Source organism: Barbatula barbatula, assembly GCF_947034865.1.
Source record: "Barbatula barbatula genome assembly, chromosome: 8".
Classification (NCBI taxonomy): domain Eukaryota; kingdom Metazoa; phylum Chordata; class Actinopteri; order Cypriniformes; family Nemacheilidae; genus Barbatula; species Barbatula barbatula.
In genome coordinates, this window is record NC_136771.1 from 24,178,894 (window position 1) to 24,206,596 (window position 27,703).

Sequence of the window (27,703 nt, forward strand, 5' to 3'; positions counted from 1 at the left end):
TCCAGCGACACGTTACAAAAACCTCAACATCAACACCAGTCTGGATAACATGTTTTCATCTCAGCCGTATTGCGAAAGCAAAAGGTTTTCCTCAGTCAAGCGTGGCCGGTGTGAAATCGTGTGTTTGGCTCTGGAGTTCAGAGTTTTGGCTCGGCTCGACAGAGTTTCTCCTGCCAGTCGCATCATTAGCAGCCGTGTGTGTTTCTCCGGGAACGAGTTCATGCGAAAAATACTCCATTTCTCATTTGCCGAACGCTTTCAGGCCATTTACCTTTGCTTTTAACGTGAAAGAGCCAAATGGGTTTTTATCAGAATGTGTTTAAGTAGCTATATTACATTTTTGAAAGAAACATTTCAATGTTGCGACCGCATGCTAAGGCTACTGTGAACGGTTGCCAAAGAATTGCTACAAGGTTTTTAATGTGTTCCTGTAGCTCAAATGGTAGAGCATTGCATCAATGGGTATAAAAGTGTTATCAAATGCATACATGTATTGTTAATCTAAGACTTTATTGTCTTTAGAAAAAGTATCTAACCAACTTAGCTAATCTAAACAATGAAGTTTAATACACGGGGTTAAGAATTTGCTAAATATAGTGATGCTTGACTAAACGATTTGTGCTTTTTCTAATAGACACAAAAAGGATTATTCATCTTAAACAACGAGAAAAAACTGAACATTTAACAAATAGTTACTGTAACATTAACCAAATGCACGTTTGCCCAAAACTATTGACAAAGGGGCAACAAACCCAAACTCAATCAAAGATCTACAGCGAAAAAATGGAAAACAGAGAGAGAAAGAGATAAAGAAATAAATAGAGGGGAAAAGGTCTAGGAGTTGGATGAAAGATGGCAGCAAACCGCGACACTACCAGACGTCCGTAATGAAAACCAATCAGCTTTCAGCGGCGAAAAGATTAGCCGAGTCGGCCAGCTCAGAAGCCAATACTTCACTCTAATGAAATGTAATTGGAAACGGGCGAAAACTTCCCGTTGCGGAGCGCTGAAATATCCCTCAAGTCTCCAGAAGGTGCTGAGAGGAGGGAGACGACGAGTTAACAGGGTCATCCGTAGCTAATACCGGGAAATGTGACACTGTGGGGCTTTAGTTGACGATGTGATCAGAAAGGGGGTTACGATTAAGGTAGACTACTTGTTTTCCAGACTCTAAAGCTCTGGATTTCTGGCTAAAATATATTTGATCTGTGTTGTGATTGTGTGTTTTCATACCTAAATCCATGCTCTTGGAGGTCTTGGCGGCGGGGTGGTCTAAGAGCTTCTGTTGTTGGGGATATTGTTGTTTGTTAGGGTGGCCCATGAAAGCAACAGGCTCCTTCTTGACCCTATTATTGAACATAACAGTCAAATATTTCAATTTATTCTAATAAAAAGCACCAGATTATCAGTTTAAACGCTTAAGATCACAGTTCATGACAGTATAGTGTTGTTTCTATATGGTAAGAGAACTAACCGTTCTTGCGGGTACTTGCGTGGAGAGCTGGCCTCAAGCAGGTCCATCTCAGAAGGTGGAGGAGGGAAGTCGTCTTCGCTGTAGTCCGCTTCCAGCAGCTCCTGTCTTTTAGATCTGTGGGGAGCTGTTTGGGAATAACAGGTTAGACAGCTGTGTGTAAAAATCAGATCTTTTTACATACAATGAAACAAAGGACTTGCAAAGATTTACACATCACCAAAGTATTATCATACAAATGTGGAATGTAGCTCAAGAGTCATGTACACTTTTTTATTCATTATTTATTTATATGTGCTTTAGAGGTGGCGCCGAATCGTCGAAGATTTGATAGATTTGATATAGGCGTAGCAGACGGGCCAAAAATATGATTTATGATGTAAAGAAATGGAATTTTTTTGGGGTTTGGTACCAAAACCATTCTCTGCGCTGAAAGCAAGCGTGTGTCAGAAGAACGGAGAAAGAGTAGTCACACTTTGACTAGAATTGTAAAAATATATAATTTGTCCTTTTATCAAGCCACTTCTTTCAAGCAAGAGTACTGAAGGAGTTCACATCTGATATGAGCTGCTTTTTCTTCATTACCTGCTCAATTTCAAAAACATTTTTTCATTTTTGTGTAAATCTATAGCACTTTTCCCTACTCGACCAATTTTAAAGGAATAGTTCACCTGAAAATAGAAATTCTGTCATCATTTACTCATCCTAAGATTGTTCCAAACCTGTATAAATGTATTTGATCTGCTGAGCACAAAGAAAGATATTTGGAAGAATGTCAGTAACCAAACAGATCTCATCCCCCATTTACTATCGTAGTAGGGAAAATTAATACTATGGAAGTCGATGGGGGATCAGATCTATGTCTTCCAAATATCTTCCTTTGTGTGTAGCAAAACAAAGACATTTACACAGGTTTGCAACAATTTGAGGATGTGTAAAGACAGAACTCTTTCATTTCTGGGTGAATTTTCACTCTAACCGTTCAGATATGTGCCTTCAAATCTGTAAAGATAAAAAAACATCTTAGTCAAGTTGGAGTGGCTGTAACCTTGAGAATGGTACTGTATACTACATTATCACTATTTTAATAAATGTATTTCTAAAGGTTTGAAATGAGAGTTGATGTCGTAATGAATACACATACAATTTAAAGCGAACTGTTTCTATAAAGCACTGAAAATCTTTCAATTATAAGAAATAAGACTCACTTGACCATGTGCACTCAATTGTGATTGTGTGTGTGTGTAACAATGACACACACAGTGGTGCTTGTGACGACTTCAAGGACCGCAAAACCTTTTGATCAATGTGAGTACCACCGGTTAGAAATCTCCATTATTGCTCAATTTTCTGCACTGCTTTCCCCATTTCGTCAACAGCGACAATACAAGACTGGTTTAAAGACTATGACCAACATTTCAGGGAATCACGGCGCGTTAAAACATCCGTACGCTTGCACCGGCATTTTTATTATTATTTCAGATTGTGCCCAACCGCAGCGGGCACGTCAAGTAATCTGAATGTAAAATGAGCGTGTAAATATCACAATGCACTTTGTTCCGGCGAAGTACAGTGGGATACTTTGACAGACAACAGACGCTAATCAGTAAACAATGCTTTGCGAGAAACACAGAAAGGGCCTTTTGTGTCTTCACTGCAACTCTCTGGAGAGCGTGGAGAGAGAATCGCGTGAATTTCAAACAGTTTGTTATCTGTTCCCAAACGCTCGGCACAATCGCCGATATGCTAATAAGACCCACTTAGAATCCATTTCATCAGCTTAATGATTTCAAGGTCAGATCTCATTGCATAAAAGCGAAAGGGAACGTCAAAAAAAATCATCATTTCCATCCCTATTGATGAGACGGGCAGATATCCAACTTGTAAAACTGAAGGGAAAGCCAAGCTGGCGTGGAAAATGAACTCGTACAGAAGCACGGCGATGAATTAATGTCTGCTTTTGTCGAGCAGCGATCCGTTTTATTTGCCTCTGAATGATGAGGGACTTTAGATGTCTTAACATTACACACAACCATAATGTTTGAAACCAAAGATTCTTAGCAGACGCAGGGAAAACTAAACATGCGTTTGCAATAAATGACTTGAACAGAAAAATGACAAAAAGCCACCAATAGGTGTACAGAATAGATGTGAACTAACCCCTCTCAGTGTGAGATCTAGAGATTCTAGATGATGAAATATAACATGGTTTGTTTTATTTTTGATTATTTTCTTCCCAGTTATATTTCTTTCATTCTAAAGTTTCAAAGAGTTTACTATTCTTAATGCGGAAACATTCCTATAATAATTCAACCTTTGAATGGTAGTACATGTACGAGTGAACTGTATTTACCAGGAGACGCCTCATAAATGCGGTTGTTCATCATGGCTGGCGATGTGAAACCGTTGGCTTGGTTGCCGTTAGGTTGATGGACGGGAGAGTCGTTCCTCGTGGGAGTTTGACTAACTTCATGATTTTCCTAAAAAAGAAGAAAGTTGACGTGACGATTGTTTATCATGACACTACTGAAGTAAATCATCTAAAGGTGCAAAGAAAAAAAATCCAACAGAATTTTGCATATACTTCACATGCGTCCTATATTTCACCATACGATGGCATTATACTGTATGAGGACCATACGTTACATACAGTCCAATACAATGTGCCAAGATGCCTGGTGCCATCTGATACATGTTCTTGTGCCATATGTTCCTCACACAAACCAACCGTATGGCTTCAGAAAGCTGAGCACATATGTTCAACTTTTATGATTGTATATATAAACGTAGCTGGTCACCATATGTTTTCATTATAGTACATAGCAATGTAAGTCACTGCGGATCTGTCAAATGCATGTAAATGTAATTATATGGAAAAGAAACGTCTGCCAAACATCTCCTGTCGTACACAGATAAACAATCATGTGGGTTTGAAATGACATGACAATAGAAATTCTAATGGTTTCCATTACTGTTCACCATTTAAACCATTACAAAATCCCCCCATTATGTAGTGTTTTATAGGGGTTTATTACAGTAGACTTTGTTTTTTATTGTTTTTTACCATCCACCAGATTACATCCCGACAAAACCATTCAAATCAATACAATTCCCACCTTAACCACTAAATCCATTAGAATTTCTGTGATGGTTTCTATAGTTTTTTCTCTTTCAGAAGGGAATACATAATAGTTTTTGGAAACAAAAGGAGGACAGAAATGAGATAAGTGAGCCGAGTGACCAAAAAAACGACAACTATACCGATCTCTAAATGTGTTTTTTTAAGCAAAAAAATATGCTAATGCAAACGAAACAAAGCAACCAGGAAACATAAAAGGGCCTAAAGAAACTCCATCAACACGAGTCGAGACGTTACTGAAACACGCGTCAATATGAAGACGTGAGGCCGTGGGGTTGGACGTCCTGATGGATTCCTCTCTATTGAAAAAGAGCTATGGCTGTCAACGTCAGACAAACCACACGCAACACACACAACAGAAAAAACTGCAGCCTGACTGGATGAAAGGTATTTGGATATCACCATATGAAAGCGGTGTAAACGCATTCATAGTCGTCCTATTCCGTGCCGTGGCGTGAGAGATGAAAGTGTTGTTTGTCGATCACATGCTAAATTTCAGTCACAGGATGGTCATTAGGAACAGCTCTTTATACGTGGAAACGTCATTTCTGTCATCTGCCGATGTCATTCCCTCACTTTCTGTCTCTCTTCACTCGAAGAAATCTTCAATGGACAAAAAGATAGATTCTCAGGAGCTCTTTCTCCTCAGAGGTTATGTGGGGATTGTGTAAGAATGAGGGACATTTTCCAGCGCGTTTTGCTCTGATCTGTGTTTTGACAGCGGATGGCATGTTGTTGTTGTGCGTCTAAATCATGAAATTTCAGAGCCGCTGGGAAAACATGAAAGGGTCCTTAAGGAATGATGGAGGAGCAGCTCTATTGGGAATCCAAAAAATGAAATGTCCATTTAAACAGCCAGTAATATTGATTGATTTATTTGCACAACAGAACTGTCCTTTAAAGTCCCCGTGAAATCAAAATAATTTTTTAGCGATTATTTAGAGTAATATCTACTACCGATGCAGATTCAGAAGATTAAATGAAAATGTATTAACCTTCTGAATATGAACACAACAAACGTAAATATCACTGACCAAATCAGTAACAACTTGACAAAATTGGAAAAGCACCCCTGAAAAAACTCTAGTTTAATCTATACACAATTTGTCCATAACATACTTGTTCTTATGAATTACTGTCATTTTTAAAGTGCAACACATACACATACAAAGACAAACGTCCTTGTCAAAAGGGGCCACGCTCGGCACGTCTTAATCAGACAATCACCGGGGAGCGGCAGTCTACCACCGAGGACCGAGACCTAACAAAGGAACAACCAAAAAACACCCCAAAACCTATGGATTTCTCCGCCCCTCCACACACAGGGCTAAGATGAGGGTGAGCTGAGGTTAGGTACCCTCAGGGTAGCCCCAGGCCTCCTTTCATTAAAACCCAAAATTCGCCTTTCATTCAAGGAGCCCACGGTGTAATCTGATTAACTTGCCGAGCGAGAGGAGATCCAGCGAGGTAACGGGATTAGATCGGACAGGGTGGGGCAGGTGAAGAAAGAAGGAACATAAGGGAGAAAGACGAGTATGAAGAATAAAGATGGTGGTTTCACATGAAATCATGACCCACTCCCTTAAATTTAGTCTCCAAACTCTGTTTTGATATTCTAACCTTTCATCCATTTCCTTATCATTCAACTCTGTCTGTGTGATAAATGGTGTATTGATCATTCTGTCTGCATGTGATTTATAAAGAACACATCGAGGCGACACGTCACCTTTCATTGAGCGGCCATTAACAACCACGCAATCTCCATCCTTCTGAGACTAGATTGGGTTGAGGATAGTCTAATGCTCTTCAATAACACCCCACCCGACCAAAGAGTCGATAACTATTCGTCTTCATTTTCATTGGACAGCAACGAGGAGACGAGTCAGAATTGATGAACCGTCTTGGTTTCACCTTGAATACCAAGAATCCGAGCATTCCGAGCTGAAATCAAGATGAAGTTGACTAAATGTTTTTGTTATGAAGCAATGTGTTCATTGCAAAACTCAAGTAAACTTTTGTTACTTTGGGGAAGTGGGACTTTCATTTTCAGTTAATTTGGTCTGAAAATAAAATGCTCCAGCAACACTTGACCCTTGAAACTGGAAAGTAAATCCATGTCTCCAAGAACAGACATTCTGCAATTATCCCTTGGCTTAATACCGACGTTTTAGCGATACGCTGACGCAGGGAATCGACTTCCCTCCCCAACATATTAACCTTAACATCACTTGCTCATAATTATAGCAAAAACATTTAGTGCAAGTTTATTTCTGCAGAACGGCTGCAAAAAAATATGCTTAGCTAGGAAAGACACATTGTCTGATAATGGCTTGAATGTCTGAGGTGGTCAACGCTTTTCTAAAGTTCATTGAAGTTCAGAAACGTGTTTATTCATTATGATACAGTGCAAAGATGTATCGTCATACAAATTCTAAAGCCGGTGTGACAAAAAGGGATAGATCATCCAAAAATGAAAATTCTGTCGTCTTTTATTCATCCTCATGTCATTCCAAACCTGTATGGCTTTCACAGATGAAGATATTTTGAAGAATGTTGATAACCAAACAACACTGGACTCCATTGACTTGCATTGGTTTTGTGCCGTACAATAGACGGCGATGCTGTTCGGTTACCAACTTTCTTCCAAATGTTCTGCGTGAGAAAAAATATTTCAGTCATACAGGTTTGGAATGACATGAGGATGAATAAAAGATGACAGAATTTTTATTTTTACTAATGTTAACAAATACAAGCTCATTGTAAAGTGTTATCAGAGTATCTTTATCATGTGAAACCATCTCTATGATGAACCGAGGGGATCTTCGTGCTGGGTTTATAACAACACAAACTGACACTGTCCTCAACTTACCACTACATTAACAAAAGGGGGACCCCAGTGAACATGGCGAACCCCCTGAAACACACACATAATTCATAACACTGCATTTCTCTGCTTCAAATGTATATAGCATGAACTGCCCACATTAGTAAACTGTGTTATCAACACATCTGAATCAATTTCAAGATGAAATCTTCCAAATATATGGAACATATCATTGCTGTCAGACTGAAAAATAATCGTTAGATTAGTCGACAATAAAAATAATTGTTAGTTGCAGCCCTTGTGTTGTCCAAATTGACAACCACATTTTAATCGTTTTTACCTTTTACGCAGAATGAAAAGTAATGATTTATGAAAATAAATCATGGAAAATTGAGGTCCAACAGTGAAATTACAGTTTGGGGGAACAGAAGAACATGAAGATCTGAGTAAGTCACCAGCAAGGAAAGACAGAAAAGACCCAGGACAAGCCCACAGGGTTAACAGCAAACAGGAAGCATGCAAAGATTTCAGGTTCTTTATTTAAAAAAGTAGAATCAGTGATACAGGAAGCAATTTGTGTACTATAGACAGAGCAAGGCAAAATAAAAGCGGACAGGATAAATTAGAGATTAATAATTAATAAATACGTAAAAGGGAATATAGGCATTAGGCAAAATGTTAGAACAAAAGCAGGAAACGGATTAGAAACCCAGGTCAAGGAGAAAATGGAAAATAAATCTTTAACATGTCTCCCAAACAACTCTTCCGTCCAAAAGCGTGCGCATAAATATAACGGATCGTGCAGGGTCTGGGTGCACAATCTTATTCAGAGGTCACCTGACAGCCGGTGATGGAGAAAGCTGTGATACTGGTGGACCGAGGCCAGTACCTGTAACTGGCCGTACCTGTGCTGGGAATCTCTCCAGAGTACGCAGAACCACCAGCTGGATTGTTCCTCTGACGTTCCCTTCGGTGGACATGGAGTGCCGCAGGGTTTCCATGGCGTCGTGGTTGGAACGGCTCAGGAGGGATTCGCTGTTGACGGCGATCAGCTGGTCGTTGATACGCAGACGTCCGTCCTGCGAGGAACATATGAAGACAATGGCACTTGTTAACAAAAGTGAGCAGAACTAGAATAAGCAATCATTAAAAAATAAAACAAGAAAAACGACTTGGCCAACAACATGGATTTTGAAGACATGCATTTGAATAAAAAAATACGAATAAAATTCCAAAAATAAAAAAAATCGAGGAATACGATTGTATAATATTATACATTTAAAATTAAATAACAGTTGTATATAAATACTATATCAAAATTTGTATTTCTTTGTTCATATGTATATTTATGAATATATGTATGAATATATACATTTTGTATATAAAATATTGAATATAATTTAAAACTTATATAAAATGATTTTATAAATTTTTACTAATTTATTTATGAACATATCATTTTATATAAAACAGAAAATGTGCCGCTATAGAGGATACAATTAAATCAATCAACAAAAACAATATACTATGAATACTAAAAATCTATATAAAGTCATATATTTATGTAAATAAACATAAAAAGTAATGAATTGTTGTTCCAGATGAGTTTACTTGCACAACACTACAGATGAAGCAGCTTTCAGTGTCATTTCAAAGCGTCCACAGCTCAATCTTTAATGCATTCCCACCGTGAATTCAGAAACATTTATGGATGCATATCATTCTGTGACAGAAGCAGGACGGAGTGAATTGGATTAGGTTTCACAGCTGTGCTTCTCTAAATAAAACTCATAAGCTGAAGAGGAACAAAAGAGATTAGCGTCTAAAAGCCCCTTAATGACTCGTGAGGGTGCGTGTCACGGCAGAAGAGGCCGACGACCTCTGGGCCGGGTCACTGACCGCAGACCACTGATAGTAACATAGGAACGGATCTCTGTGTGTTAGTAGATGAGCACAAGTGTTTGTGTCCGTTTCATCAAAGATAATTGCTGTACGTCCTCAAGCCTAAAGATGACATTTCCTAACACACGGATGAAGATGAAACTGAACCTCATCAAAACCACGCAATAATCTGTCAACATGATCATAATAAATATATTCATATTATTCCTAATTACCTTAAATGTACTAAAATTGGGACATAAAGAACGGCGTTCGCAACACAAGGCGTTTGTGACTGATAGAAATATTTATAGGAAAATAATTCTGGGTGTCACGATTATGATGATTATCAAAAACATTTGGAATAATGTGCATTGATCAGATGTACTCGAAAACACAAAAGAAAGCAAACAAGCATCAATATTGATATCATAGGGCTTCAAAGACATTTAGGGATGCATTGACTGCTAATACAGATTTAAACAAACAACTATTGGGCGATTCTAATACTTCTCACTTGCAGACTAGCCCAAACTCTATACAATACTCTGTGCAATACATTTTGCATCTTAATGGTTCATTTCAACAGACCATTTAATAAATATTTCAATCCAGTTGTATTTGTTAACATTTCTCTGTGAACCAATATGAATAAACAAATATATTTGTATCGAGTAACAATAACAAATATTATTCATTATACGTTCAGCTAATGTTGTCAGCTAATGCTTTGTGTAATGTTTATACATTTAACCATGTTTTAAGGTCTGTGTAATAAACATCGTACTGCGCAGTAGTCATTAACTTTAAAATGTGTAATAAATAATCTTGATGATTAAAACCGTCTGATTACGTTTCCTGCACATCTAGATATAATATAAAGTTTAGGGCTGTCAAACGATTAATCGCAATAAATCGCGTCCAGAATAAAAGTTAGTGTTTACATATGTCTGTGTACTGTGCATATTCATTTTGTATTTATAACCACATACACGTACACAAAGTACATGCATATATTTAAGAAAAATATAAACATTTATTAACTTTTATTTTTCAATTATTGGTAAATATAAATAAATTAGGGATGCACCATAAATTATGGGCCATTTCAGTATCTGTAAAACGAAGGCCAATATATTATTGCCGACAAATTATGAATCCTTTCCTCTGGTTGAACACTGCACAGACTTTCTGTTATGATCATTTGAAGCCGACTGCTGTCTGAATGCTTTCTGTCTTGAGACCTGATAGACTTGTGGTGATTGAGAACACCTTTCTGGGTCGCTCTGGAAGAACATATTTAATTTGTTTATAAAATAAGAAAGTTTCAAAGTTTAAGTATCTTGAACTAGTGTAAAGTAGGGGAAACAAATATTTCAGTCTCAGAAAATGTTATTAATATTATATTACTAAATATTCATATTAATATTTAGGTATTGTATGTCGGCCGATATATCGGTTATCGGCTTCCAATGTTCGAGAATTACCGGTTAACGTTATCATATCGGTGCATCCCTAAAATGAATATATCTAAATATTTTGTAAATATATACACTGTACATGTATGCGTATGTGTTTCTAAAAACAATATTAATATTCAACATAAATACACATATATTATGTAAACACACGATTAATCGTTTAACAGCCCAAATAATGATATCAATAAAATAATCATGAACTGAAAGTGTTGGCCCTCTCACACATTCACGGTTTCATTACAGATTTCCCACACAAGAGTTTTTCTACTTTATCTTCTTTACGCTTCATAATCTAAGTGGTGGAGAAAACCAGTGACAAGCATGAGAATCGTAATGAAGAGCTCAGCCTTTGAAAAGCTCTGTATCTTTAAGCGTCTCTATCATTGACGGTCCTGTGATGCTGCTCGCTCTCACTGGAGTGCTGATACAGGCCAGAAAAGCACCTCTACCTGTGAGCCCGCTCTTGATTAAAGAACCGATAGAGGAACGAAGACATGCCCTTATCTACACAGAAACACAACACCTGCTGCCCTCTTTTATCCGAGAGGGAATAAAGAGAGAAGTGTGCATGCATCTCTAAGATACAGTATAAGCCTCTGTGAAGTTTGCCGTAACAGAAATAACTTTAATCCCAGGTGACGCATAAAAGTTCCCCAAAATCATAACGTGCCATAAATGTTAGAATACATTCAGTTTGAAACTGTAGGTGACATCTGTACGATCCGTGTCTGGTTTCCGAAAGGTCTTAATGGGGCACTGAGGCCAGCTGCTTTTTACCTTATGTGCTGCGCCTCCGTGGATGATCGACTTGATGAAGATGCCCAAGTCTCCTCCTGTATCCCGCGACTTGTTTCCCTTCAGACTGACTCCCAGACCAGCTGAGCCGGATTCGCTCAAAGGAACTTCAAACATCAACTGCTCTCGGCCGTCCTCCGACAGCAGCGGTCCAGACGCCTCTCCTTTCTGAAAAAAACACGCACACAAAGATGAGCTTCTCTGTTTACACTAGGTCCCCTGCAGTCTTGTGGTTTAGTTTACAGGTATATGCATCAAGGCTTCGAGGTGGACAACAGGTCCAAAGTCTCATAATCATGTTTTATTACAATAATGGTATATTTTTCATGGAAATTCAACCATGTGACAATAGCTGTTCTCTTAAGGATTTAGTGAATAATTCCTTTCACACATGGCCCAAGGCTCATACTTTGCCAGCACTACAGCGAGTGTCTGTGAGCGAGGTCAGACGTGAGAATATCACATGGGCTTCTCTGGTGGTCCCATCAACACTTGAGCTTCAGATCTCACACCAGGACCTCCCGAGGCAAATACTAATACACACTTTACATAATATAACAGACCGTTTGAACTCGACTGTTGGTAAAAGAAGACAAAAAAAGGCTGTGGTGAATCCTCCCTCATATTAAAGTCCCTATGGATAAAAGTGTCTGCGAAATGAATAAATATTGAACATAAATGTTGTAAGTTTCCATGTTATTAAGGCCTAAAATATGACTCTGATACCTCCAACAGTCCTTTTATAAAGCTTTGTCATCCACCAGGTTGAAAATAATAAGTGTGATCTCTCTTATGGGAGATTCACAAGAAAAATGTGAATTAAGCAGTTTGCACGAGTAAATTACAAACAAACTCAAATGCAAAGAAGCAAACTTGCGGTAGGCTTTGCAAATTACGTGAATTGGGCGCCAAGTTGAAAATATTTCTCAGCACTAAAATAACGAACTTCTCCAGCGAGTGATAAAGAGGAACACGACTGTGTGAACACAACATTATACAAAGTAAAAGGTTGCCATGACCTAAATAACAAATATAAAATATTGCATGACAAAGCAGAACACATCCTGTGTGTGAGAATAGAGAATGATTATCCAGTCAAACTCAAGGACACCTAAAGGCCTCAACGGCCTCTCATCCTGTGTGCAATGTGCTGGCTGACCCCTCCGTCCGGTCTGATGGGTGGGTACATCATGTCTAACATCCACAATATCACCTAACGAACGGACTCGCACCAAACTCTTTGTTGTCAACGTGTTAAAAAATTATATCTGTGCAATGCGTTTTGCATACTTTATATTGTTCAAAATATAGTAGTGGCCAAAAGTGATGTCCAACTTTGTGTCATTAACACCTCCACTCTTCACTTAAATATTTCATTAAAGATGCATTTGAAATGTTGCATGCATGTTGCATTGATGTGTTTGGAGGATAAACTGAAGCCAAACCTCATTAAATCCTTCTCAATCACACAATTAATATGAATAAATGATAAGAGAAGTAACTAATAAAATAAATAAATCATTGAATAAATAATCATTTAATAATTAATACTAAATAGAATAAAAGTAAAGTTTACAAAAGCACAGCCTAGATGTTATTCCACAAGAGAAGATCAACCAATATTAATAACGGATATAAATGTAGTCAATGTTTGCTTGTATCCTGTCAGCATTTAGTTATGATGTATATTTTGTATATAAGAATAAAACCCATATTCCCTGATATGCTGTGCTTTGCCTTTTTGCAAACTTATTTTGTCCCATAAACATTTTAAAAATTGATTTCTTTGTCCATTTTGAACCAGTCACCTCATATTGGGATGTAATAATGTAACCTGAGGCGGCATTAAAAGCTAATATTCTACAAATATGCACATTTGACTTGAACACTACTATACAGTTTAAAAAAATATATTTTACTTAATAACACCAAGTTTTGAAGTGCATGCTGGGAAAAAATGTCTACCAAGCACAGCATAATATTAGATTATTGACAACAAAGCAACAATAGGAAGGATTGATCAATAAATATGATCCCAAACACATATATTTAGCATTAGCTTATTGTCAAACTTAGCGATACCACTCACAGTACAGGCTGTTTTTATCAGACATAGACTATTCTGGTTCTGTTAAAACAAGCCTGGACCATCTCAAAACTGAAGCAAGGATATCAGAGTCACCTACACACTAGCATTGTGACCGAATCCCAAAGGGTTCGAGACAGAAAAACAAGATCTTAATTCTGTCAACAACTGCATCTCTCGTCCGCATCCACACAGACAGCATCCAGCCGCTAACAGGATGGACATTTATGGTTTCTCATTTCCTTCCCAAAGTTTTGTTCGATTTTAAGCAGGCTGTTATAAAAAGATGTTTTATTTTTGATAGTAGTTGATCATTCGCCAAATCTGCCATTGGGAATTAAATCGGTAGCCAGTATTTGACGGTGGGTGGTTAAAGGCGTAATCCAATGAAATGACGGAAATGAAGGAAGGTATTAATAGAGGGTTTTTGAGAGTTGGATGTGTTGGTTTTTCGGAATAAAACATAAATCCGCACACACACAAGCGCTCCCCCGAAAGAAGCAGATGGTGAGAGCCGTCATTATATCTTTTCACATCCATCCGCCAGAAAAAAATATTTCTCCTGAGTGTGTCATTTTTCTTTTTTGTCTGCCATCGCGTTTCTGCTGAAATGTACCCAGGCTAAGCAGCGGCAGAGCTAACCAACTTTGAATTTGAATAGAGAAGAAAAATGGAGGAGTTTATTCCTCAGTGAATAGATACTGAGAAGAAGCTCTTTAAGGCGTTTTTCTTTTGTGCCAGATGAGAATGAATGGGCCAATAACGGTCTGTGTCAATGACATACAGATGCTCTTTTTGAAAAATCTTTCTATCCGGATCTAAACTAAATACCAGGCTTAATCCACAAATAAACCTCATATAATAAATAATTAGCACTTTAATAATAATTAACACTTCATAGTAAGGTTCCATTTGTCAACGTTACTTAACACAGTTGCTAACAAACTCGTTATCCTTTCAATTCAATACAAAAACAATTGTCTGTTTAGATTCTTGTCTATCAAAGATTAAATTCTTAACTTTCCCCCTCTATAGCCATCTTCATCATAATCTAATTTACCAATAATAGTTTGTCAATGACATACATACAGATGCTCTTTTTTAATAGATCCGAGATGAACAAAGATTTTACCGAAACAAACAAATAAACCTCAAATTTAAATTTATTTTACTTTAAATTATTATCGAAATAGACTAATATTATTATTAGCATTCTATTATTAGAATATTACTATATAAATAAATAATAATTTACGCTTTATAGTAAGGTTCCGTTTGTCAACAACATTAACACAACTGTTAACATAAACTCACTATCCTTTGTTAACGTCAATACAAAAACAATCGTTGATCGTTTAGTTTATTGCTAATTCACACTGATCCAATAAATACCAACAAACGCCAATATTTATTTTACAAAATATATTTGTTTCTTGAATCAGAGTGAATAAGCTTTATTAAAGATTACATCCGTGCCTTACGCCTCTCTATCGCCATCTCTGTTAAAAACATAGAAATGCAGGTTACTTTTAAATTAACTCACGCAAAGAAAATACGTAAATCACATTTTTTTTTATTCTCTCAAAAGACCTCTGCAAAGATTTTATAACTGTTGAATCATTTAAATTTCACTTAATACAATTAATTTATAAGAAAATATGAATATCAATGAATATCAATATAATATAAATTGTTATATTATAACCAAACTTCAGGCCAACAAATACACATTTCTGCCATTATATAAATATATTCCGGTTCTGACTAGATTGTGCGCAGTTATTCATCTGTAACCTTTCCAAACCCAAAGTCTTTGATGCGCAGACACGGTGTTGTAAATGAACTGTGGATAGACAGAGACACAATGAAGGGATGTGCTTTCTCCTCCTGTGATGAGGGATGTACAAAGCGTCACAACTGCACTTTTACTCATCTATGAGGGAAGCGTCTGAGTTTTAGAGGAAGTACAGAGATCCTTTAAAGAAGGTCAACTAGCAACGTGCCCCCATGCTTGCATCTGGGAGAGGCGACGACCTTCACTGACCCGAGGCTTCCTGTCGAAGGCTCGGGTCGTGTACACTGCTTCCTGCCGTGTGCTGAATCGACAGTCAGTGTTTATAAGGTTGTTTTAGCGACAAAATGTGTTAAAAGTGTATTGGTGGCTTTCAGGGATGCTTAATAGTCCAAAAAAACATGTCTCTATGCTACTCGTGTCCCTATGTGTGCCAGAGTAAACCATTGTATTATTTTTAGCGTGTAACTAACCGTACGTTATTCAATTCCAATGGATAATACGTTCATTTCATATAGCACAACTGGCACGGGTTGAAAAATGTGAGAAGTCTTACCAGTTCTCTTGGCATGAAATCTTCCTGTCTTCCCACTATCATAGACACCGTGTCTCCCAGTTTGGTACTCCGCAACATACCAACCAATTCTTCTTGCGTCCGTCCTGTGACATCTACTCCGTTTACCTGGAGAAATTAAAAAGGCGAATTTCCACTTTGCCAAGCCAATGCCTCGAGATGGAAAATGAATACGGTCAGTCTTTATTCCCTATCAACACAACGGTCTCTTGGCCCATTTAAGTCAATGGTGTGTCACGCTTTCTAAAACAATGTCTTTAAATTGCATTGAATACAATCGATTTTTATAGCATGGCATTTAACTTTCTATAAATAAGGTGGAGCTCTCATCACCACAGCCATGCAGGAAACATGTAATACCTCCAGGACACGGTCTCCTGATTTGAGCCTGCCGTCTTTAATGGCCGCTCCGCGGGGCAAAATGCTCTTGACCAGAATGGGTCCCGGACCATGAAGAGACGAGTCTCTGGTTACCACGGTGAAACCCAGACCCTCCGCACCTGCAGACAGACAGACAGCAGAGACATTAAACATGTGGTTAAGATGAACCTGTGAACCAGAACCCCATGGCAAATGGAAATCTTAGGGATTTCACCGGTGTGCATTTATGGCGTATAAAACACTGCAACCAATTTCCTATTACTGTTTAAAATAAAAAAATACGTTTTTATTGCGGTTTGTTTGAAGCTGAGCTACATTTAGATGAATTAAAACCAAGCAACTGGAAGACATTCATTTTCAAGGAGTGATGGTGATTTGAAGTGACAAGGAACAAATCACTTTGTCGATCGCAAAATCTTCTTAATTATCAACCGTTCCAATGTTCACGTGTTCAGCATTTCTAGATGTCTGTTGAATTTGAACTAAATCAAACCTCAAGAGTGACGAGGTCATTTAACAACAATGTGAAAGACTGACAGCATGACAAGACACATGGAAAAATCCAGGTTATCAAATAAAAATAAATAATGTTTTTACTTTTCCTAAATACATGTAGAAGGATTACTGTTGTGTTGCTTTAAAGTGAATATGAACTTGTTTTCTTTGCCGTATTTATGGTCTAAAAAAATCTGAGCATCTTTCCTTTTAATTTCACCTGTTTTTTTTCTGTAAATTAACACAAACAGAAACAATCTTTCTATTTGAAATTTGGCAGGAATATTGTTATTAGTTCACAGAATGAAACAAAAATGATCATTTGACCTATTTACCATTTTTTCCAAAAAAATATCAACCAATGACCTTGGCTTTCACCATACGGTATTGTATATGGACAGCTCTGGGACCTGTTTTCAATTGCAACCGATTAAACTGATATTCAGAATTTTATGCTAATTCTAGCTTTTGTTGAAGCTCTGGATTTCTGTGCACGCTGATAAATGCTTACTCATAGAGATTAGACAGCCCTGCACTTTAATTCCACACGCCAACACGTCTACAGGAGGCGAAAGAGAGGGATGTGGGACAAGACATAGAGAGTGAAAGTGGACTGATATCAAACAATGATAAAAAGCGGCGCTGTACATAAATAATTTCAGAAAGCTGAAAGACTCGCTAAAGAGAGGATGGGAAAGGTTTGATATCGGCTTCTACCAAAATAAAAACAATTTTCAATGAAGAGTTGGGATAAATTACAAATACAGACAAAATAAATAAACAAGGCAAACATTTACAGAGTGTCATACGAAGACAGCGGATCCCTCGAGCCACTCGTCTTCAGGGAAATGTGTTGTTATTGAAGCTCTCTCTCTCTCTCTCTCTTTCTCTCTCTCTAACACACTCTCTTGACTGAAAGATGTCATAGAGCACATAGGCCAATGTGGCACACTTAAGATGGCGAGCGATGAAATCTCATCTCCCAAAAGAACATGTGACATTAAAGTTTTAAACAATAGCAGCTGTCAATCAGCTGGGAGCAGAGAAAAAGCACAGGAAATAAAGGAAATAAGTCGAGTCGATACACATCAGTTTTTACAAAAAATGAAATGACAACGGGACCTTTTTTAAAAAGAGTGCTTTACTTCATTTCACTTTTTCTTGTATTTGACTTTCACAGAGTTCTCTTACCTTTCTTCAAATCGATCCTCATTTTCTTCCCGGGCTTTTTGTTGACCATGTTAGCCAGTGTGGCGAGGGCTGGCGTCTTTTTGGGGGCGGGGCTCTCGCTACGATCTCTTCGGGTGGGCGACGCGCTGACAGTAGGAGATGGCGTGTCCTTGCGCATCTCCACTGGGGTGTTTCTCGATAGAGGAAGCTCCTCCTCTTTTAGGGGCGGGGTCTGTGAAGCAGGCTCCGGAGACGGCGTCGTGGCAGTGCAGAGTTTTCGGACCAGGAAGGGACTCTTGGGGTTAGGGACCGCCAGGTTAGGATCGCTGCTGTTAAAAAGTTGCCCGATTAAGCTCTTTTCATAGCGGAGCTTGTTGTAAACTGGAAGCACGTCCAAACGCACTCTAGAGGACGACATCGCTTGACGAAACACCTCCTGGGACCTGCAAAGTCAAGAGCATATATGCTCATGTTTATCTTAAAGTATTTTAAAAAGAGATCTAACAATATTTAAAAGAAACATTTATTATCAGAAATAAAATCCGGTATCTTTAGTAATTGTGTTATTTTTTCTTTCTAACACATTGAAGTCTCAACAACATTTCTCTGACTTCATTTAACGTGTCTTTTTGAAGGCTGTCCGATACGTTGATTTCACCTAATAGAGCAATTCCACACTCGCGGTGCGTGGTGAAGTAATAGCACTAAAACTCACGTATGAAAGAGAAAACAACACAGAAGACGAATGTTAACAGTAGAGAAAGATGCAGGGAGATGAAAGTGTGATGGATGGAAAAGTGGAACACTCACTGAGCAAAAGACTTGTCTATTAACTCCACGTCATTGATCTGAACGATGCACTCGTCGTCTTTAAAGATGCCCTCTCGCTCAGAGCGGCTGTTCTCCTCTACAGATCGGATGTGTAGACCTAAAGTCCTGATGACAGAAAGATAAGTCGAACGTCAGAATTCAAACTAAAAATCTCCATTATTACTAAATATTTCGTTGCACTGTACTTGTATGTGTGTAAGGACAATAAATTGATTCAATGAATCCAATATTTGAGTTTTATCACCCTTAAAATCGACTGTTAATAAATCTAGACTAATAATCTACACTAAAATGTAAAACTAACATCTTTATTGTATTAAAAAGTTAACACTTTCGCTTCAGAATAGCAATAAATTGATTTGATCAGAGTAGAGCACATCATTTCTACATTAGCTTGACTTTTGATGAACGATTAATAGATAAATGATTAAATAAAAACTAATAAATAAAAAACAAAAACTATATCAAATTATTCCTATTACTCCCAAATGTCAAATACGGCGACACATCAATAACGTCAAATAGTTATTGCATGTAATACATGTAAGCACTAAATACAATTAAAATATATTCAAAATATATACTTTTTATTTGTATTATAGTATATCATTTTAACGATCCCTTTAACACAGTCGTGTATCACCAAGTCCAAGTCACATTTATCTTTTCTCATATTAAAGTTCTTCTAGCTCTTCCTGTTTTGTGTCCAGACGTCTCATGCTAACAGTATCAGTGATTCCCACAGCGCAAATCAACTAAACACAGGATTTAATTAGCTGTGACTTCCTTAAAGAAAGCCTTGAATGTTTGAGACGCACACGCCACAGACCGAGAGCACTGCCCACCTACAGAGAGAGTGAGTCTACTTCCATCCGGTCCACACCAGGACACACAGAGCCCGACAACAGGAAATATATGTCCCCGCCCACCGAGGGAGGACTTCCTGTCTCGTAGCGTGTGCGCGTCCTTGCCCCCGAGCCATGAATTTATAACATACACCTTCCTTCTTCCTGTGTGTGTGTGTGTGTGTGTGTGTGTGTGTGTGTGTGTGTGTGATCATTGGCGAAACATAAGTCTACGCAAAAGTGTACTAGAGTAAAGAAAATGAATTTCTTCAATAATATTCAATATCGGTTTAGTCCCAAACGTAACGCCACTGATTGGGCCAGAGGTTTATGTCAAATCTTGCAAACAGACAGAACCACAATAGTCCATCCAAAAAAACTATTGTGTCATCATTTATTCACCCTCCTGTCTTACGAAACCTGTATACGAGTTTTTCTTCTGTAGAACACAAAAGGAAGAATTTACATTTATGCATTATACTATACATTTGTTTCTGAGTATGTGCAATCCCTGGGATTGAACCCATGACCTTGGCGTTGCTAGCGCAATGCTCTTAGAAAAAATGGTTTTGTGTCCATTTAATGGAAGTCAACAAGGGCCAAGGTAGTCCGTGTTCTGCAGAAGAAACAAACTCAAACAGGTGTGAAATGACATGAGGGTGAACAGATGATTTCATTTTTGGGTGAATGAAGTAAGCCAACGTAAGAATGGCCTGCTCAGAAGCGCATCAGCACATTACACTGTAATATAAGAAAGCGCACCTCATTTCTATCCATCATCACGTAAGTGTGTGTGCTTGTGGTTTACCTTCCGCTCAGTGATGAAGAATAGGGTATAACTTTAATTCCCAGAGGCCCCATGTCTCCCGAGATCTCCACGGTCCGGGTGAGCTTGCTGAGGAAAACAAACACATCTGGTCACAGCGGTAGCATTTTTCTTGGCCGAAAAGTGGAAAACAACTTCGACAAACTGAAAAATACACTTTGGAAGTGGAAACCTTGGGAGAAACCCAATTACATTAGCAGAATTACAGTCACATGTCAAGATGACAAGTCAAACAGTCATAACGCTGGAAACTGTCTTGGATATCAATGGAGTGGGTTCTGGTGTCACCTGCATCATTTCCCCAGGTTGAAAGCAACCCGCACCATGTATCAGGCTTAAAGGTAAAGAAAAGTGTGTGTGTGGGACATTACAACGTTCAATCAGCTCTCCACTGACCAGAAAATGGGTTGTAGATACACACCTCCACATACAGTATGAAATGAACACAATTTATGACGAAAACATTTGTGTCATCTATGCTTGTGAAAAATGCTAGGTGGTTGCCGAGGCATTGCTTTGCAGTTGCTAGGGTGATCTGGATCAATAATTGAATCCTTAAGAACACACGTGTCACAAATAGTTGTGATGATCTGTAAAAGTCCTTTCAAATTAGCCTTGACTTAACTCATGAAGTATCTACTGAACATCTGGGTTGGGTCATGTGACAATATATGATTTTTGTGTTGTTTTGGCCAATATAACACCCCTGTTTCATCCGTCGTGTAAAATACATTGAGGAAAATTGTAGAATAATTGCATTGCAGGCTGATTTAAGGTGTGGCCCCAATGTTTTGCTTGCGCTCCTAAACATTTCAGGGGCTACAGTGCTCCAAGTAAAAAACGTTAGTCTGGAGCCCTTTACTATCATTTAATAATGTAATATACTCCATTTAAAGGCCTAGCGGATTAATTTTAAACCAGATATTTAACCTGTTTTGATCACATTTCTAGGACAAAATATAAATGAAGTAAAAACAACATTTCAGAAATGTTATGTGGTCTAAAAAATCTATTGCAGGGGCAAATATTGGCCTTTAATAAACAGTTATTTTTTGCCACCGCTTGGTACTCTTGTAGACACACACAGACACATACCAAAACCCATTTGCTCTTTTATCCTGCGGGTCGATATTAATGGCCAAATAAATGACCTGAAAGCTCCAGTCATCGCCATTGAGTATGTGGGAGGAGAGCCAAAGGCAAAGGTGTTCACCTGCATCTCTCATCCTAATAAAAGCTAGAAGATGAGAGATGATTCGAAGTCTTCCATCACTGCCAGAGAAAAGACTGTTAGAAAGCTTCAATCACAGGTACACACTGTCCTGACACCCACTTGAGCTCCGTTCCAAAACCTTACTTGTTAGCACTCTTTTCATGAAGTGTACAAGAAAGGATTTAGGCCGCGCTACACTTCGAGCATGCCAAATTCGATCGGAAGGTGCTGCGAAACTGCAGCTTTTCAAAACCGCTGTATGCCTTGAAACCGGTCATCGGTCAATGCCTTCTGTCAATTTTGTGTAAGCGCTCAACCAAATCGTTCCTCAGTTTCATTACTGCTTTAGTTGAATCCTCCAATTTTCCTTAATTTAGATTTTTTTACTTTATAGCTACTGCAATCGTCCTTGGTGTAAACAGGCTTCTTCAATGGTGATGTAAACTCAGGCGGTGCTCTACTGTAAAGCACCTCAGTGTTTAATGAGCTGTACAAGTGTGTGTGTATCAGTAATGCTGATTGACAGAAGCAGTGAAGAGCGGCGGGAGATAAACTCCATCCCTCTCTCAGGGAGAAGAGATGAGGTCACATGACCTGTGATAAGAGCCACGGCGCCCCTGGAGAAAACGTGCTGCGCTCACGTCTGCTGCACCGTGGCTATGGCAACAAGTGTACATATTAGGACACGTGAACCACATCTGAGCGTCGATGAGGTGTTAGTGTAAAATGAACCTGAACTGAAATCAGGTTTATTTTTCACGAGGATCTCTGATCGGTTTTGTTATTGAAAGCTCCTGTAGAGAAGCATAAAATGGCTTTTTCAAATAAAATCTGCACATCGCATTAAAGAGGACTTTTACACATGCCTAAACTGTACGCTGTGTTTTTCATAGCTCAATGCTTGTAACTGTAACTTGCAATGCTTCAAAATAAAATATTGTGAAAAACTAATATTGGAAATAAGATGATATATATACTGTATATTAGTATTATATATTATATTAAAATAATAAAACAATAAATACTATCTTATATCTTATATTATAATTATATAACTACTTTGCTAATCATATAGAATTCATTTATATTCAATTCATGTTAAAGTAAAGATAAAAATAATCAATTTAATAGAGTGCAGTACTAATATCAGCATTCACTCATAAATTTTTTTTTTAAAGAAATCTGTTGTTTCTACATTAATTTGGAGATTAAATGTGAAATTATTAGAATGCAAATGTATATTTAAAAACATTAATGTTATGTGCGATTAATCACAAAAAAGATTTGGATTAAACCCATTAACTTTTTGTATCGATTGACAGCACAAGTAAAAGTAAAAGTATATCTTAATCCACCAACAAAGAACCATTGAAAACAAAGGCCACATATAATCTCATGACAGATTATTACAAACAGATCTTTCACACAAACTCTCCCTCACCTCATTTCCATTTGTCCAGCCTTGAGTTTGTCCATGGCCCCTCCCTTCAAAGTCGTTGCATGACCAGTTTCCTGTCAACACAAAATATACAATTACCACTACTTTGGCTTTTTCCCCTTGAGGACACAAAACAACACAGAATCCAGCCCAAATTAAACCGCTCCCTTACACTAAACATAGTTGACCAATGAAACACTTTACTGTGTGTTTGTTATTGCTCGTTCTCTGTTTTCATCTGTTGTTTAAAGCCATCAGCATCTCACCCGGATAAAGACATAGATTCCAAGACAAAATGAAAACTAAGCAAACATGAAAAAAACAGAAGTACCAGGGAAGAGAAACAGCCACTTCTCTCAGCGTGGATCTGTCACTAATGATGGAGCAGTAATGTACCCTGTACTCCACCCAAGACACACACAAACACATGGGGACCCCCACACATGGGACACGCACAAAAAGTGACCTAGATTATCTGAGCGGCGAGCGATTATCCCCCCGTCAGGCCACATGCTGCAGAAGGCCGTGGGGCGACGGAATCAGTGGGCTATTATTAATGTGCATCTCCAGTCTTTATTAAGTACATCAGGACGAGAGGGACATTTTAAAAGAAAGATAGCTGGATGACCAAAATTTACCGTTGTATTACTATGTTTTATAAAACACGCCTTATAAAAGAAAACAGTATTGTGATGATTTAATGTTTTTAAAGGTGATGGATGATGACCATGGTACTTACACATGTATTGCCAAGACCTAACAAAAATGATCATGGTTTAACTATAGTACAAATTGTTTTCTACAATGGTAACCACAAATACACCATTGGCTCACTATAGTAAAAATTTAAACTGTTTATTCAAATGGTTGCTTTACTTTTACTATAATAGTTAATTTTCCTACAGGGTGGAACTCAAAAGTACACCAGTAGTAAAATGAGCTATATTTATTCATAAGAATGAAATACAAATGTATCAAATGAAATAAAAATGCTTATAAGCTAAAATTTGGGACTTTGTAAGTGTCTCAGAAATCATGTTTACTGTGGTTCATTTTGTTTGCTGAAGTTAATGCGTGAAGTAAACACATGCATCAGAGTTTTTATGTAATATGTGTGTCCTTGACTCTGGGGGTGTGCAGGCTGTTTACACAAGACTTATAAGCTGTTGGGGAACGCGGTAATTGACTAAACGTCAAAGCCTAACGAGAGTTTATATGAGATTTTGCATTTTGCTTTGTGTGTGTCTACAGCACAAACGTGTTTCTCTGTGACCTTTCAGTCCGTCTCATTTGTCCTTCTCCCACTCGAGTTGACGGAGATATCATAACAGCTAAGATTGATCGTTGACGTACTGTACATGATACCTCAAAAGATGCGATCATATTTACATCAAACATTCAGATAAAATACCACATAAACAAAGTTCTAGAAAGAGAGAAAATAAGAAGGAAAGATCAAGACGTATGCACGAGACAACATCGCCACACACAACAGACTTTAACAGGGAGAAAATATAATCATAGCTATAATGCTCTCCTGTATATACATCTGAATCAGCACAGCCCAGCAGCACAGCAACCGTCCCTCATTTAACGCTGTGTCATGGCTCACTGGAGTAGACCGCCAGCTCTCCGCGTGGGCTTCTGGGACTGATGATAAGGGATTGGGGTGCCGCGGGGTCTCCATCCCTGCCGTAACTCTGGCTTCAGTTGTGGTACCTGTGGATGCGGCGCTCAGGGTTTGACGGTCACGTCCTCGAGGGAGTTTTAAAGAACCACAAGACCCTCCCTTCAATCTTCTTTAGACTGCAGATCGACTCACCCTCTCGGTGCTGCCCAATTTAATAGCATCTTTGTGATTTATCAAAGTATTACTTTGGACCGGAAACAAAAACTCATATCAACCAATCAACCACCAAACCCGTCCTCATCATTCCTGAATGTTAATGTTAAAACTGCCGGAATATTACGGATCTAAAGGTTTTTTACAATCTAGACCTTCTCCTAAACAGATCTCAATAGCTGCGTCTGAAATCGCAAACTGTGACATTACGTACTGAATTTGAATAAGTACCTATCGGCCGTTAAATAGTACGTTCTATATAGTATGAGTGTGAGTAGTATTATCCAATAAATTTGGATTTATTCACATTCCATTCCTATTTGTGAACAACAGTGGCCAGCACACAAAAACATGTCTGAATCGAGATCTGATCATGATTTCTGACAGAACGTCTGTGAGAAGAAGCTGAATCTGCAGAGGTGGCACTGACGGAAGCAGATATTTATTCAGGTGACAGAAGACGCACATATTTATGAATTCTCTTGGTCTGAAAAGTGCGGCGGCGTGATGCATTAATTTTCTCCCACCCTGTCATTGAGAACTCCACCGCAATGATTACTGTCGCTCACAGCCATGTAGGACGGGGGTGTGCGAGCTGTATTTCTGCAGACGCCTTGTGAATCTCGAACAATTTCTTTGCCTTTCTGATGATAATATTTCTGAGATATGCGGCGGTTTTATGCACGTACTCCTGATACACTCAGCAGTTTTCAAAAGCCCGAGAGTGGGGTAATTTTAAATAACGGCAGAATTAAAATGTTCTATTTGTCTTTTTGCTGCAAACCATTCGGTGAAGTATTGAAAGTAGTACAAAATTCAGAACAGTGAAGAGCTGGTAGAACTAAATCTTAATTCATAATATATTATATACTATGTCACATCCTAAATCATTGTATGCTGAAAAAGTATGCCGCATGTGGAGAAATAGTGTGCTATGTTTGGTAAGACAAACTGCTCATCTTGCACTTTGGCTTTCAAAAATGCAACGTGGAAAAAGAAACTTGCTTACTTGATACTTAAAGGGATGTTCACCCAAAAATAAAAACACTGTCATCATTTACACACCCTCAAGTTGGTATAAACCTGTAGACATATCTCGATTCTTTTAAGATTGTTAGAAGTGTTTAGTTCATTGACTACCATAGTAGAAAAAAATATCGTTTATTTTCTGTTCTGTTGATATTAGGAAAGCAAACAGTTCTGGATCTTTGACTATCATTTCACTATGGTAGTCAATGAAGTCCCAGAACTAAAAATTGCTAACGTTTTTCCAAATATCTTTTTATATGTTAAATTGAACTTGATGGTGAGCAAATGATGACAGAATTTTCATTTCTGGGTGAACAATCCCTTTAAAGTAGTAGTTCACTTTAAAACATTTTTTATTCCTACGATGGAAAGTCTATGGGGCTTTTTTTAACTACTCCTCTAAAGTGAACTTTGTACAGTTTATACTAGCAAAAGTGTGTAACAGGTTTTGTGTACAGAACATAAAAAACCAGTGGAAGCTGAAGACCGTTGAGGATGAAAACAGAAGTGCAGGAGAAGACAAAAAAGGATGACAAAGTAAACAAAAATAAAGTCAAGTTAAATACATCAGAACTCAGACATCAGGCAAATAAACAAAACAAATGCAGTGTGAAATATTTCAGCCTTCATCTTTTGCAACAGCCGAAAAAACAAGTGCACACATGAATCGCACATCAGAAGTGTAAACGCGTGTATGCTTACTGTTGATAGAGGTTTGATGTTCTCCTCGGGGTTGAATGAAAACACTTCCAGGGGCGGGGCAAGGGCGGGGTCACTGCTGCTTCTGACCAATAGAGGAGTGGCTGATGGGAAAAATAAGTAAAAAATTAAACAAATATTAAATTGCAGTTTCAATCATTTTATTTTACATCATAAATGCTAAATAAAATGACCCAACCCTTAGAAAGAAGTAGTGTGGCAGTACCATGGTATTACCATCGCTTCGCTTTTTCCATTTTTACGATGGAACCAACTGAAATATGCTAGAGAAGAAAATATTGGCTTTACTGTATCAACTAAGTTAAAGGAGGTGAATATATCGGCCAAATCAACACGCTTTTTGGCCATCTGTCCTTTCAACTGATCACACATTTGCATTTGATCGTTGTGTACCATAAGAAATTACAGCAATGTTCTGTATAACCAATTTGCCATCATCACATTGTATTTTATATAATCTTTTCATACATGCACCGAATGGCACATAAACACACATTGAATTCAAATCATGCTGAATTTACCACACGAAAGCACAACAATATAATCTCACGTAACACAAACACGCGAGTGAATCAGATGAGACGCAAACTCCATTCATCTGGCCTTCACGAGAGAGACAACAGCCAAAGCTCTGAAGCCATCAGCGGACTCAGCAGAAACAGCGATGGGAACAGGATGCTAGATCCATCAAAAACGACTCCAACTTTTACAGCTACCAAATAAAACTGCATGGAAAAATGCAATGGGGGAGTTTTTTATTAGGGCTATCTGACAGACCTTGTGCATTCTGGAGAGGATCTCCATGACCTTCTGAGATAAGGTTGGAAACACTGTGACATCTCGAGAACGTAAACGTGTCCAACGCTGGC

At 38.1% G+C, this 27,703-nt stretch overlaps 1 protein-coding gene across 1 annotated transcript in view; it reads right to left on the reverse strand.

Annotated features, from left to right (window-relative positions):
• pard3ba (par-3 family cell polarity regulator beta a) overlaps positions 1-27,703 on the reverse strand; it is a 99,042-nt gene that overhangs the window by 42,432 nt on the left and 28,907 nt on the right. Inside the window, 12 exon segments of the mRNA XM_079463406.1 lie at positions 1,234-1,346; positions 1,475-1,598; positions 3,825-3,951; positions 8,340-8,513; positions 11,574-11,759; positions 16,026-16,151; positions 16,404-16,543; positions 18,111-18,532; positions 18,900-19,025; positions 20,574-20,660; positions 23,246-23,316; positions 26,817-26,917. Of these exon segments, the coding sequence (XP_079319532.1) occupies positions 1,234-1,346; positions 1,475-1,598; positions 3,825-3,951; positions 8,340-8,513; positions 11,574-11,759; positions 16,026-16,151; positions 16,404-16,543; positions 18,111-18,532; positions 18,900-19,025; positions 20,574-20,660; positions 23,246-23,316; positions 26,817-26,917 (1,797 nt within the window).